The following is a 15,647-nucleotide window of genomic DNA, read 5'->3' as shown; positions in this document are numbered from 1 at the left end:
GTTGCCTGATAAATTTTAAAGTCTAATACAGAGTGTTGCCATGAGTTTGGAGCGATGGACGGGAAAAGTCAGGAGGGGCCTTTGACATATGCGAACATGCATACACTATCGCCACAGTGAAGACAAAGAGCATATTCATCACTCTCAGATGATTTCTCTGGTCTTCTATAATCCATTCCTGATCCTTCTCTACTCACCTCCTGCCCTCCCCAGCCATGTCCAAAGGCAATCATTGATTTGCTTTCTGTTGCTATAGATTAGTTTTCATTTTCTAAAATGTTACATAACTGGAATCATACAGAATGTACTCTTTTTTTATCTACCCTCTTTCACTTATCGTAATTATTTTGGGATTCACATATGCTGTAGTGTACATCAGTAGTTCATTCCTTTTTATCACTGAGTAGTATTTCACTATACAGTTGTGCCATTGTTTATCTATTCACCTGTCAATGGACATCTGGGTTGTTTCCAGTTTGGGACGATTATGTATAAACCCGCCATGAACATTTCTTCACAAGTCCTTATGTGGACATGTGCTTTCATTCCTTTTGGGTATATACCTAGGAGTGGAATGGCTGGATCATATGATAAGTGTATGTTTTTGACTTTTTACAAATGCAGTGAACTGTTTTTCAACACAGATATACTATTTTTACATTCCCCCAACACTGTATGAGAGTTCCAGTTATACCACATCCTTGCCAACACTTGGTGTGGTTAGTTTTTAAAAACATATTAGCCATTCTAGGAGGTATGTAGTGGGATCTCCTTTTAATTTGCATTTCCCTAATGACTAATGAAGTATAGAATTTTTTCATGTGCTTATTTGCCATCCATGTAGTATTGTCTTTGGTGAAGTGTCTTCTTTTGTCTAGATCTTTTGCCCATTTTTAAATTGGGTTATTTTCTTACCACTGAGTTTTGACAGTTGTTTTTGTACGCTCGATATAAGCCTTTTATCTCATGTGTGATTTGGAAATATTTTTCCCCTTTGTGGTTTGGCTTTTTGTTTTCTTAACAGTGTCTTTTGAAGAGCAGAGTTTTTAATTTTGAAGAAGTGCAATTTATCAATTCTTTCATGGGTTGTGCTTTTGTGTTTTATCTGAGAACTCTGCCTAACCAAGATTGTAAATATTTTCTGCTATATTTTCTTCTGGAGTATTACAGTTTTAGGTTTTACATTTATATCTATGATCCATTTTTTGTTACAATTTGATACGGTAAGAGGTATAGATCTAAGTTCATTTTTTTGCATATCGATATCCAATTGTTCCAGCATCCTTTGTTGAAAAAAATACCCTTTATTCTCTGATGATTTAATTTTTCATCTTTGTTGGAAATCAGTTGTCCATATATATCTGTACCTTCTATTCTGTTCCCCTGATATATCTGTTTATCTTAACACTAATGCTACATTGTCTTTATTGCAGCTTTATAAAAAGTAATGAAATCAGGTGGCGTTTGCCCTCCGACTTTGTTCTTTATCAAATTCATTTATTTTTGCTATTCTAAGTCCTTTGCATTGCCAAATGAATTTTAGAATCAATTTCTCAAGGTCTACAAAAAAGTCCGCTTGTGATCTTGATTGAACTTACAACCTATAGATAAATCTGGGAAGAATGGACATCTTAACAATATTGTCTCTCAACCAATGAACATGGTGTATCTTTCCATTTATTTACTCTTCAATTTATCTCAGCAATGTTTTTTTTTTTTAAGTTTTCCATGTACAGGTCTTTCACATATTTTATCAGATTTATCCCTAAGTATTTCATATTTGATACTATTGTAAATGATATTTTAAAAATATTTGATTTCTGATTGTTGCTATTGTATAAAAATACTATTGATTTTTGTAGATCGAATCTTATATCTGGTAAACTTGCTACCCTCACTTGTTAGTTCTAATAAAATTGGTGTAGATTTCTTCAGATTTTTTACAAAGACAGTAATACCATCTGTGAATAAAGCTAGTTTTACTTTTTTTCTTTCCAATTTGGATACAATTCCTTTCATGCTTCATTACACTGGCTAGAAACTCCAGTACGATGCTGGAAAGCATGGTAAGAGTAAACAGACTTGTCTTCTTCCTATTATAAGGGAAATGCATTGGGTCTTTTACCATTAAGTATGATGTTGCCTTTCAGAGACGCCCTTTATAAGATTGATTAAGTGTCTTTCTATTTCTAGTTTGCTGAGACTTTTTTTGATCAGAAATAGACCCAGAATTTTGTCAAATGAATTTTCTGCATCTACTGAAATGATCATTTGGGTTTTTTTAGTTTGTTAATATGGTTAATTAAATAGATTTTTTTAAATGTTAAAATAACCTTGCATTCCTGGGATTAACCCTATTTGGCCATGATTTCTTATCCTTTTTCTACATTGGCATATTGATTTTACTAATATTTTGTCTATAATTTTTGCATCTATCTTCCTGAGAAACATTGGTTAATGGTTTTATTTCTTGTAATATCTTTCTCTGGTTTTAGTATCTGATAATTCTGGACTCACTGGATGAATTAGGGAGTATAGCCTCCTTTTCTATTTTCTGGAAGATTTTTAACAGAATTGGTATTATTTCTTCCTTGCATGTTTAGTGGAAATCATCAGTAAGGCACCTGGACTAGCGGTTTCTGTATAGGAAGTTTTGTTAAACACCAAATTCAATTTCTTATTAGATATAGGACTACTCAGGTTATCTATTTCTTGAGCGATATTAATATTTGGTAATTTGTGCCTTTCAAGCAATTTATCCATTTCATCTAAGTTGTCAAATTATTGGCATAAGTTGTTTATCATATTCTCATATTATACTTTCGATATCTGTAGATTTTGTAGCATTGTTACCTCTCATTCCTAATGTTGATAAGTTTTGTCCTTTATTTATTTATTTATTTATTTTTTTGAGACAGAGTCTCACTCTTTTGCCTGGGCTAGAGTGAGTGCCATGGTGTCAGCCTAGCTCACAGCAACCTCACACTCCTGGGCTCAAGCAATCCTTCTGCCTCAGCCTTCCGAGTAGCTGGGACTGCAGGCATGCGCCACCATGCCTGGCTAATTTTTTCTATATATTTTCAGTTGGCCGATTAATTTATTTTCTATTTTTAGTAGAAGCGGGGTCTCGCTCTTGCTCAGGCTGGTTTCGAACTCCTGAGCTCAAACAATCCACCCGCCTCGGCCTCCCAGAGTGCTAGGATTATAGGCGTGAGCCACCGCGCCCGGCCGTCCTTTATTTTTTAATTGATTATCTATGTAGAATTTTATCAATTTTATTGATATTTTAAAAGAGCACAGCTCTACTGTATAGTGAATCATGAAAGTTGATGTTTAGCTGCCCAAGGGGACTATACTCGTTTGAATGTGCCAGCTTGAACGTTACCTCCTCCATGAAATATTCCTTGATCAGCCCAGCTGAAAGTCTTTGAATTTCCATAGCATTTTCTACTGCTGTTTGGGACTTGATATATTTTTCTTTTATGACTTGATACAGCTTTTTCAAAGGGCAGCCATAAGGATTCTTGAGAATTTGGAAATGAAGACTGGTAAATGGCAATTCTATGAGTTAAATTAATGTTTAAAATTCTAGATAAAATGAACACAATTATCTACCCATAGATGTGTCTACGAGATATTTTGTCAATGTGATGCTGATAAAGGGCGGGGAAACACTCAAATTCATTCCCCATTCCTAATAAAAAGTGGTCCTTTAAGACTAAACAGTCATGGGTTCAATTTATTGAGTGCTGGTCATGTCATATGCCAGTCTCTGTGGTAAGATCATTTAATCTTTTTTTTTCATTTCAGAATATTATGGGAGTACAAACATTTTGGTTACATGTTATGACTTTGAACAGAAACTTTTCAAAAGAAGACAGAATAATGGCCAGCAAGCATAAAAAAAAAAATGCTCAAGATCATTTAATCTTCACAGCCACGCTATGAGGCTTAAATATTGCCCCATTTTACATAGATAGAAATGTTAAGTTAACTGGTTTCCAATTCTTACATAGCTGTTTAGTGGCATATGTGAGAGTTGAATTCAAGTTTGACCTCAAAGCCTATGTGTTAAATTATCATACCTTTTTTTTAACCTCCCAAATATATTCAAATACATTTATAATCTCATTAATTTTATCTTAACTTGATTAAAGTAGTGATGCAGATTTAAGAATAATCCTGAGGAGCAAGACAAGAAGAAAAAGAGAAAAGAGGACAAAGTAAAGGAAAAGGGTATGAGATAGATATGAGTATTTGGTGTTTTCAACAGAGAAGTTTATTGTGGAGTAGAAGTAGCTCATCAGGCTTGTCTACATCCTGGATGAACTATCCCTCTAGACCGTGTGGTTCCTATATACCTTGACACTGTAAGAGAAGGTACTATGGATTGTATAAGCAACCCATACACTGGGACAGGCATAGTTTCAAAGAGAAAAAAAAACCAATAAATTGACATTTTGCTTTATGTATCAGTCTCATGAACAGTATTTAAATATGAATCATTTTATAGAATCTCATTACCTCTGAGAGAAAATTCAAAATTATCTAGATCTCCAGAATTGAGGACCAGACCCTGGGTATTGATGTCCTTGCTGAGAAAATGATATTCTATTTGAAAAACTCAAGCTTACATTGCTATCTCTTTTCACTTCCTCATTGCATATTTGTTGGCTTGTTTTGTTTCTGCTGTGAGATTGACATCTTCTGGAGGATAGCTACTGCTTAGTCAGGGTTGCTGCTCCTACAACATCCAGAACAGAAAACACCATAAATGTTTCTGCAACAAAAGAATGAATGAGCCATAGCTATTTTCCCTCCACCCCCACTTTCATGTGGAGAGGTTTACAGACCAAATGTAATATGTATATGACTCTCAGGGCATTTAAGGAACTGGCTGATCAAGCCACCGGCTTTCTCCAAGGCTGATTTACCAGTCCATCCCTGACCCTCAGGGTTGCCTTCTTAAGTAAGTGCCCAGGCACTAGGCACTAATGCTGCACATGGACCCAAAGCACTGGCCTGGTCTGTGTCCCTGTGAGTCATCCTCTTATAAGAATGGCTATATTGTTTTCTTCTACAGTGCTTAATTCAATGCTAAACATCATGGGTTGCTGAATTGGAGCAAAAGTTAATGTCTAAGATGAATCAATTGATAGTTCAGTTCAGAAATTAAGAGAGCAAAGAATCTGGGGAAACTTTCCAGAGGAGAGCCATAACTCAAACCTAAGGTGATTCTGGAGGTCCTTGAACCCTGAACATTTGTGCCCTCTGATTCTCTGGTGCCACTTTGCAGAGCCAGGTCACTTACCTCCTCTCTTCTTCTTCCTACCTTTCAGGTTAAGAACATCTCAGCATGGGCATGAGTAGCTTGAAATTGCTGAAGTATGTCCTGTTTTTCTTCAACTTGCTCTTTTGGGTAAGTTTCTTTCTTCCGAGCGTGGCTAAGCTCACATTCCCCCAGCTGAACTCTGCTTCTCTCTCCTCTACTGAAGAGGTTTGTGTGGAATACAATCCATACATGTCTGAGTCATGTTCAGCACAACCAGTCTAGGCACAAAGGAGTGATAATTTCCTCCCCTCTTCCTATCCTGCCATATTATAAGTCTGCAAAATTGAAAGGTACCAATGCAGTTGTTAACAGACGTGCCATTTCTCTCTGAGGGCTTTAGGCCACTACTGCTCACAGATAGCATCTATAGGTGAGAAACCCAAGACTCTGCATTCTGGGTATTGAGTGCCTCTTTTCTTCTTGTCTTTTTATTTTTCTGGACCCCTTGGAAGAATAGCTGATTGAAAGGGAAGTCACCCTTTTGGGGGGAAATTTCACTGTACCAAATTCAGCAATTGAATTTCAGATATAGGATGACTTGGTACACATGTATCTGTGAGAAGATTTTTATGAAGTTTAGCTTCTCTAGTTTTCTGCCTAGCAAGATAAGTTTCCTCAATCAGGGCATCTTCTCTATGTGGTCATGGTTTCCAAAGGGAGGCCATGTGGCAACTGAGAAGACAAGGAATAGGGTATCTGAGGCATAGAATTAGCTTGTATATGGTGAGGATATTTCATGGCTCCTAAGAGTGATCTTTCCTTGGTATCTGGAAATGGGTGGGAAGAGGTGTGAGTGGGACTCCACTTGAGGAAGTTGGGATTGCCCCCCTTCTAGGAGCATGGGGAAGCTGGGCAAAGAAGTTGTTCATGAGAGCCTTGAATGAACCAATGGAAAAAGGTGATTCTGATCGCAAGGAAGTAAGAGCATAAGGAGATACTCAAGAACCACATTTTGTCTCTCAATGTCGTGGAATTCTTCCTTTCAGTTCTGTGGCTGCTGCATTTTGGGCTTTGGGATCTACCTCCTGATCCACAACAACTTTGGAGTGCTCTTCCACAACCTTCCCTCCCTCACTCTGGGCAATGTGCTCATCATCGTGGGCTCCATTATCATGGTGGTTGCCTTCCTGGGCTGCATGGGCTCTATTAAGGAAAACAAGTGCCTGCTTATGTCGGTGAGTCCTTATAGAAGATGTGGTCCCCAAAGTGGGGGGAGATGATGCCTTAAGTCCCAGGCAAGATGTTTCTTGGTAGATCACCTATAGGCACAGGGAAATCATATGAACATGGGATTGGTACTTCAGATTAGTCAAGTCTGTCCAGACAAATGGTATTTTATTTCTGATTGAGCTCCCAGGGACAGGTGGGAGAGGGCATTGCTTTCCTCCTTGGTATCCAGTTTACACTGTTATAATGACCTCTGTCATTATAATCCCTCTTCATAGCATTTTATTTTTTCTTTATGTCTGGTTGAAATCAAGTGTCATCTATCTGCCTAAATGCTCCTCATGTTAGTAAGCACTTTTAGGATCAGAGTCACCGGCTGATGGAAAAATAATCTCTAGACTCTTCTGAGCAAGATGGCCCTCCTAAAAAGTCAGAGGATGCTTCCTTAACTCATATCTGTACAAGATATTCCATAGTGTGAGTTACCCAACTTATGCGAGGACCTAGGCTGCAGCCATTGAGGTATAATGTGAGAGATGCTAGAGCTTTTCAGTTGTTCCCTGTTGGTTAACCATCCTGAGGAGTACCTTAAGGCTTAGGTTTTGCCTGTAAGCACTGTGAAAAAGGAGCTCTACATTTCTCTAATGTGCCCAGAACAGAGCTTAGTGTAACTGTGCCACTCTATCCATGGGTATGGGTTTCTAATCACCTTTGTTCCTCCTTAAGTCATCCAGTTAATCTTCTTTCACTCATGGGTCAACTCTTAAACTGGAGCCAAGGGAAAGAATAATAATAATAGCTATAATAATAATAATAAAAACAGTCCCTGTTCTCGGACAGTTCTCAGACTAATGGCAAAAGATGGAAGATAACAGACATAGAGTGAGTGTTTGAAGTAGTCAACCAACATTACAGTTGGAGTAAAAAAGGTAAAAGAGAAAGAATAAGTGAAAACATGTTTTCTGTTTTGTGTGATTAGCATAAAGGGAGTAAGCATCTAGAGTTGGAAACAAATACAGGTCAGAGCCATGATTAGACCCCTCTTCCCCATCTGCACGGGGCTCCTCTCTGCCTTCCCCACCGCCGGTCCTCCACCTCAAGATAGCCCTGATCTGTAGAAAGGACCAAGCCCCAAACTCTAAAGACACATGGTTTAGTTTACTGGTCTTTTGCTCAACTGTTTGAGTAGGCTCATGCCAAAATTGCCTAGTTTATTCAACAGATAATGTTGTACACGTATTGTGTGCATGGTGCTCTGATAGTCACAATGGGTAGGAGAGAACAAAGTTAGAAGACAGTGACCTGCCCTCTAGAGTCTAGTTGCAGAAAAAGAACACATATTCCTCAAAACAAGAGAAGGCTTAGCAAGGAATAAGGAAGCAGAAACAGGAACGTTCGTACCTGTGCAGACACCCGCCTGGATGCTTCTAGGGCAGAGTGAGAGTGGGGCGAGAACGGGGATCAGTGCTCTAAGCTTGCCTCTGCTTTGCCCCAGTTCTTCGTCCTGCTGCTGATTATTCTCCTTGCTGAGGTGACCTTGGCCATCTTGCTCTTTGTGTATGAACAGAAGGTAAGTCGTAAAGAACATAATTCATTGTCTTTTTGCTGAACGTGGAGAGAATGTAGTGAAAAGTTGGCACAAAACGAGTCCTATAATAGAGATAGAAATGAAATGGAAGGATGGAGGAAGGAGAGATAAATCCTAATTGAGGAGAGAAAAAAAATTCATGAAGAAGATTGTATTTGAGTGGTGGCTTGAAGGATGACTGGAAAACAGTGAAACAAGTTTATCTTCCTCCTACTTACTTGCCTCTCTGTGTTTGGCAGTAGAGAATGTATGTCTCAGTGCCAAGGATAGCCCTTGCTTGAATTGCCCTTTTTCTTCCCTTGTAAAGCCAGAGCTGTGGAAGGACAAGAGCCTACTGTATAATTCTTCCTCCAAGGCATCTCTCTCTCAGCACTTCTGCCCATAGATAAACACCCTCCCTGCCCCCTTAGTTCTAGAAGGAAGCAACAAGTGTAATCACTAGCCTATACTAGAAATTCTTTATTCCTCTGAACTTACATGCTTTTTATAATGTCTCCTCTGCTGAACTGTGCCCTGCCCAGCTGAACGAGTATGTGGCTGAGGGCCTGATGGACAGCATCCAACATTACCACTCAGACAATAGCACTAAGGCAGCGTGGGACTCCATCCAGTTATTTGTGAGTACACATGGAATCCTTTTCAGATCAGCCCAGATTTCATTTTCTAGCTTCAGTCCCTGGGGGCTAGTTCCTTTCCTGGAAGATTCAGAATCTAAGGTCCACAGCCTTGAGGTCCAGAATAAAGCCTTGGCTATCACAAACAGCAATCAGATCAGGGGCCCAGCAATCAGTCTGATTGGTACTGTCTAGTTCTCTCTTTCACCCTTTACCAACTCAAATAGGTCCATTGTTCAAGCCCTACTAGGATGTGAAGAAGACCCAAACATCACATTGTATTAGTTTATATATTTTCCAAAATTTTACTGAAAACAGCAATTATATAATACAAGAAATTTAGGCCAGGTGCGGTGGCTCACACCTGTAATCTTAGTACTCTGGGAGGCTGAGGCGGGAGGATTGCTTGAGCTCAGGAGTTCAAGACCAGCCTGAGCAAAAGTGAGACCCCGTCACTACTAAAAATAGTAAAAATTAGCCAAGTGTGGTGGTGCACGTCTGTAGTCCCAGCTACTAGGGAAGCTGAAGCAAGAAGATCACTAGAGCCCAAACATTTGAGGTTACTGTGAGCTAGGCTGATGCCACGGCACTCTACTCAGGGTGACAGAGTGAAAGTCTGTCTCAAAAAAAAAAAAAAAAATTGCTATTGAATTCCTGAGTTGCCCAAATTGGGATTGTTATCTAGCCTTCCAGCACCTTATTTTTCATGCCCTTATCCACCCACAAACAAATATATTAGCTCTGCACTCCTGCCTTGATGTGTCTGGGGAAAAAGAAGGGTCAGGGAGCCTTGAACCAGCATACTCTGTGTCTCCAACAATACCACTATGACAACTCACTGGCTTGGTGTGGAGTAGAAGAAATGGCACAGGAGTTACATCCTGGAGACCAGAATTAGGTGGCTGTGGGAAAGTCACTTAACCTGTCTAGATCCCCACCTCTTTACTTTTTTTTATTATATAATTTTCAGACATATACAAAAGTGAAGAGAAAAAGAGAAAAATTAACCTCTGGGTACACAAAACCCAGCTTCAATAGTTAACCTTTTGCCAGCATCATCTCATCTAATCCCCTATTTTTTTTTTTTTTGCTATAATATTTTAAAGCAAATATGAGACATTTTATCCTTTTACCCATTAAATAGAAAAATAAGAACTTCTTTTTAATGCACCTAAAATTTTATAATTCCTCAATATCACTAATAAAGTCTATAATTTAATTTCTCTATTTTTCTCAAAAAATTTTTAGTTGATTTGTTAAAATCAAGATGTAAACAAGGTCTGCATGTTATATTTGAAAGATATGTCTCTCTAATTCTCTTTTAATATATAGTAGGACCCCTCTTTGTCATGCAATTTGTTTGTGGAAAGAAATTAGGTCCTATAGAATTCCCCACTTTGTAGATCTGGCTAATTGCTTCCTCAAAGTATTTTGGTGCCAGGGAGTCATTGTCTCCCATATGCTCCATGAATCTAGAAGCTTGATGTAGCTTCTGTTTTGTGATAAGCCTACCATAGCTGGTAATTCCTGTTGCATCATGTAAGCAGGCACATAATGTCTGATGGTCCTGCTTTCTGTGATCTTAAGATGGGTTGGTGGGTCTAGGTGTGATCATCATGATCCCTCCATTGTAAAGTCCTCTAGGTGCCTTATTCTTGATCTATAAAACGTGAATAAATTAACTGTGTCCTCTCTACTTCACAGGGGTCTTATATGAGTGAAATGGTATAGCCATTTGAAAGCCATTGTTCTAAGGAGTCCATAGTAGTCAGGCCAATTCTGGACTTTCTGCTATAGAGTCAGATCTGAAGGGCCCACCTTTTCCTCCAACGTTTACATCTTTTTTTCTGTTGACTTTCTAACCATCATGGTTTTGGGGGTTTGGCTTTTAGCTACAATGCTGTGGTGTAAATGGCACGAGTGATTGGAGCGGAAGCCCGCCAGCATCTTGCCCCTCAGATCCACTAGTGAAGGTAATTTTGTTGTCAACTTTTCTGTTATTAGCCTCTTTGTTTAAATTTTTAATTGCCTTGGAAACTGCAGTCATAGAAGACCTAGACCTCCTATCTAGAAATTGGGAAACTTGAATAAAAGAGAGAGCAGGGTGACAACACAAGATTAACTACACAAACAAACAAACAAAAAACCTGGAACAAGTTCATTTAGCCTAGGGACACTGTGATTAGTCTTGCTACACTAAATGATTACATTAGAGAAGGACAGTTTGTGTGAAAGTGGCACACGGTTGTGTACAGATATTTCTTGAGCAAAAAGTAGGTCTCCTTGTGTTTGAAAGTGAAATGTATAGGGTTGAGATAGAAAGCTTCTCCCTGCACCTGTTTCTCTGTTCTCCCTCCTTGGAGATGGCAGGATCCAGCCCCTTAGGGAAATGAGTCGTAAGGGAAGGAGTAAGGAGTTGGAGGAGAAAGAATTGGTGGAACTGCTGAAACAACCTGCCCACTTAATTTGGACCTGAACAGTAGACTCCAAGAAGAAGCCAAAATCATCTTCCACCTAGAACTGGACCAAATCTCTAAGGTTCTGCCACCCCATCTTACCCACTTCTGAGGTTGTTTGAAAATCTCCAGAATTTTTCAGGTCTTTGGAAAGACTAGGACACCCACCGACCAACAACTGCCCTGGAGCTTGGTAGGGCTATGATAGATTTACTGATTGTTGAAGCAAAAACTGAAAGTCATACCATTTTAGGATTGCTTAGCCTGTATTCTCATTTGTGAATCTTGGGTCAGCACTGAGTGTTCAAAGAACATAGGACATCTGTTGTGTCCTGCCTATTGGGAGCTAGTTTAATTCAGTGAGTAAGGATCTAGGACTTCTACATTAGATGCCACTGTAATGAAAACAACACCAGAAAAGTCTTTAGTTTAATGTTCTCTACTTTATGCCTGTGTCCTCATCCATGCAAAGAAAATAAAAATACAATACTTGACTTAAATATCTTTGTATTATATAAGGAAAAATACAAACTACTGTATCTTCCAAATAATACTCCTGATAAAGTTGAATTGTAGAGTGGGATCATTTGCACTTGTAATTTTTTCTAGGGTTGCTATGCAAAAGCAAGACAGTGGTTCCACTCCAATTTCCTGTATATCGGAATCATCACCATCTGTGTATGTGTGATTCAGGTAAGAGCTTTACTGTAGGACTACTGTCAGAATTAAATGAGTTAAATCATGTAAGGGTTTAGAACAGTACCAGATATATAGTAAGTGGGCAATAATGTTAGCTATTTTTATTAGTATGTGAGTTCCCCAGCCAAGGAACAAATGATGTTATTACCAATTTGATTTAAGGTATACAGAAAATATGCTATAAGAACATCTATCTGGTCAATTTATTCCTCAAAGGTATGAATGATTCATAGTCAAACTAAAAGTTACCAAACAGAACCCCACTTTCATCCTTTACTCAGCTGGTCTGTAAAAGACTGTGATTGATGAAGCATTCCACTTGAAAAGTTGACCTTGTGTGCTAAGGAGTTGATGACGAAAATCATAATCAATTTCCTTTTTCTTTTGGTGCTTAGTTTGACAAATGAAGGGTGAATTGGGGGTAGTTTTGTGTCCTTTTTTATTTTGTGATATTTCTAACATTTTTCTATCCAAGTGCTTGGTATACCACAGATTAGCTAAGATTCAATCAAGAAGCTCAGAGAAAAATGATTTTTCTCTGCTTGGAAACCAAGGAATCATAGAACATGGGCAGAGATGATTCACCACACAGTGTTCAGTGAGCAGAAGTTGACTATACTAGCAGCAGAACTTCTGTCACTTCCTAAGAGACAAAAGATGTCCCAATACTAATACCCTACTATCTTGCCATCATTGCCCCCATTTCTCTCTGCACTGCTATTAAACTATAGGAGAGAACGCCGGAGAGGAAATTGGAAGTAACAGTGGGAAGGGTGATTTCAGTGTGATGGATATGTTCTTTTTCTTGGGAGCCAATCCCAGGAGCCATGGGAAAATGACTTCTCTTACAAAGATTTCAAATTTCCCAACTTTTTCTACAGGTATTGGGGATGTCCTTTGCACTGACCCTCAACTGCCAGATTGATAAAACCAGCCAGGCCCTAGGGCTGTGACCTGCAACTGCTCTGTGCTGGAGAGACTTGTTTCATCTCTGGAAATCCGAAGCCATTTCTAGCATGAAGTCCTAAATGATCACTTGCTGGACTGGCATCTTTGCCCTCCTCCCATCTCTTCCCTGTCTAGGTCCCTGTCTTATACAACCAGAGAAGAGGGTGTTCGCCAGGTACTTCCCATCTTACGCAGCAAGACAACATTTTACCCACTGATGGCAGCAGCCGTGTCTCTTAAGGTGGTGAAATTAATACCTGAATGTTTTTTGGACATGAGAGGCCAAGAGAACCTGTGACACTAATGGCTGAAGATCAAAGGGTGGGGCCAAGATATTAACTTTTGGATTTTCTCGTTGTCAAATTAGTCTCCAGCCTTTAAATCGTCCCCAGTCTGCCCTCCGAAGTCAAGCAAGAGACAAACTAAAGGGAGTTCTGGGTCAAGACTCACTAAATCATTGTCACAACCCTCTGTTTCTTTTTGACTAGGGGCCATAGCTAGAGGAATGACAGAGTATACTTTCTCCAAAGGGCAAAGTTTCATTTCAATTTTCTTATTAAAAGGTCTTATTGATTTAAGTCTTTCTGGAAAAAAACTATCCAGCGATTCATATCCTGACTTCAACCAGTCTCTTAGCTAATAATCACATTAAGAAGAGGTCTAGTGTTATATCTCTATCAGATAAGGATTTGCTAATGTATAATTTTAACTCTTCAATAAATAAAATAGCTTATGATCTCAATCACAACATTCTCATTCCTATGTTCCAAACAGTCCTCCCGTGGCTCAGCCTGATTGCCGTGCCAGCAAACCAAGTGGTTTATCTATTGCTGCATAAAAAATTACTCCAAAATTTAGTGGCTGAGAACAACAAACATTTATTATCTCACAGTTTTTGTGAGTCAGGAATCTGGGAGCATGTTAGCTCGGTGATTCTGGTTCCTGTCTCCCACATAACTGCAATCAGGACGTCAGTCCAGGCTGCAGTCATCTCAAGGCTCAACTGGAAGAGGATCTACTTTCAAGCTCCCTTACCTGACTGTTGGCCTCAGATCTTTGCCACATGTGCCCTTCCACAGGGTTGCCTTATGACATGGCAGCTAGTTTCCCCCACAGGACAGTTATACAGGGCCAAATGTAGAGAAGACAGAAGGGATAAAGAAGAATTGGTTTCTATTCTTGAAGTTTTGTGTAGGATTTCCCAACTCCCTTTAAGGAAAATTGGTCATTTCAGTGGTTGTCTGTAGGGAAACCTACATCTTTTGCACTTTAAGTCTACATGATAGCCAGATTATGGATTCAACTTTTCAAGGATGTTGCTCTCCTCTGCTAAATTGCCAAGTTTCAGATGGATTTTCATGTAATGTTTGGTGAAAGTGAGTGGTATTTCTAGTTCACTCTTATACTAAGAGTAGAGCCCTTTGGGGTCTCTGACCTAAAAAGAAGATCTCTTCTTAGATTCCCCACATTAAGGCAGACCCTGGAATGTGTTACAAAGTAGACTAGCCAGGTACCAAGATAATTACTGGGCCTGGGAAAAGTGCCCAGTACTTTCTTGGATAACTCAGCACTTTCTTGCTTTGAAGCAGCCAGCACAGGCCAGCCCTGACTGCTTTAGATGTCCTATAGTGCCCCTTAGCTAATTGTAATACTAAAATCCTCACCTAGTGGAAAATTGTAATATCATTAATATAACATAGGTTGCATGACAGCATATTATGATGGTACTGTGCCTGTGTGATTTGTTTCACTGCAAACGAGCAAAAATACAATGTTAAAATCTCTACATTACTCTGAGTTCTCTCTGGGAAGATATTTAAGGCAACACCATATGGTGGGCAGATGAGGATTTTGCATGCAAGAACACTCCTGTGGAAGAAATTCCTGTGACGCCCAGGAGCAAGCACCTTTGTAAGTAACCTCTAATAAACTCATCTAACTTGTCAAACTAGCATTGTCTGAGTCATTCTTTGGTCTCTTGGCTCCCTGGGCTTGGTGATATATGTCTGTAGTCCTGGCTACTCAGAAGGCCAAGGCAGGAGGATCACTGGAGCCCAGGAATTTGAGGCTGCAGTGAGCTATGATCGTACTACGGCACTCTAGCCTGGGTGACAGGGTGAGACCCTGTCTCAAAACAAACAAATCTGATAAAATGTATTTCTAAAACCCATATAACAAGTATCAAGCCAAATAGTGATTCACTGATGGCTTTCTCTGTAAGATCAGGAGTAAGATTTCCATTTATTGCCAAAGTTACTAGAAGTGCAATAAATTAAATAAAAAAAAAAAAGAAACCAGGCAGGAAGAATGGAAAAGAATTTTTAAAAAAATTCTCATTATTTACCAATGTCATTATTGTGGAAACAGAAAATCTGAAAGCATTTATAGATAAACTGTAAGAATTAATAAGAACGTTTGGCAATGTTGTTGGATATAACATCAATATACTAAAATTAACTGTATTCCTATCTACCAGAAACAGAAGATTAAAAAGAGACAGCATTTCTAATTGCATCAAAAACAAATCAAATACTTAGAAATATAAACCTGACAAAGATATATAAGACCTTTACACAAAAAATACTCAAATTTTATTGGAATGCTAAAGAAGAGAGATACATCATGAAGATATATACCCACAGGAAACTGTCGCTGTCACTAATTGGAAGAATCAATATTTTATATATGTCTATTCTTCCCAAATTGGGCTATAGATTCAATGAAATCCCAATAAAAATCCTAACAGATTTTTTTTGGTGGCACTTAACAAGCTGATTCTAAAATTTGTATGGAAATAAAAAGGGACAAAACAACCGAGATGCTCTTAAAGAAAAAGCACAATG

General features: G+C 38.8%; 1 protein-coding gene across 2 annotated transcripts in view; it reads left to right on the top strand.

Moving 5' to 3' along the window:
- CD53 (CD53 molecule) overlaps positions 1–13,650 on the top strand; it is a 22,392-nt gene extending 8,742 nt beyond the window's left edge. The window contains exons 2-8 of one of the 2 annotated variants that reach the window (XM_012661787.1): positions 5,340–5,419; positions 6,319–6,507; positions 7,995–8,069; positions 8,609–8,704; positions 10,594–10,674; positions 11,767–11,850; positions 12,738–13,650. In XM_012661787.1, the coding sequence (XP_012517241.1) occupies positions 5,357–5,419; positions 6,319–6,507; positions 7,995–8,069; positions 8,609–8,704; positions 10,594–10,674; positions 11,767–11,850; positions 12,738–12,809 (660 nt within the window). In that variant the 5' untranslated portion in view covers positions 5,340–5,356 and the 3' untranslated portion in view covers positions 12,810–13,650. Of the gene's footprint in view, positions 1–5,337; positions 5,420–6,318; positions 6,508–7,994; positions 8,070–8,608; positions 8,705–10,593; positions 10,675–11,766; positions 11,851–12,737 lie in introns of those variants that run through there. The other variant, XM_012661788.1, reaches the window with a different exon arrangement.
- Positions 13,651–15,647: the final 1,997 nt, after the last annotated feature.

This window comes from Propithecus coquereli, unplaced genomic scaffold, assembly GCF_000956105.1.
Source record: "Propithecus coquereli isolate 6110/MARCELLA unplaced genomic scaffold, Pcoq_1.0 Scaffold731, whole genome shotgun sequence".
Lineage (NCBI taxonomy): Eukaryota > Metazoa > Chordata > Mammalia > Primates > Indriidae > Propithecus > Propithecus coquereli.
The sequence above is the reverse complement of the archived record's forward strand: the minus strand, read 5'-3'. Positions and strand labels throughout refer to the sequence as shown.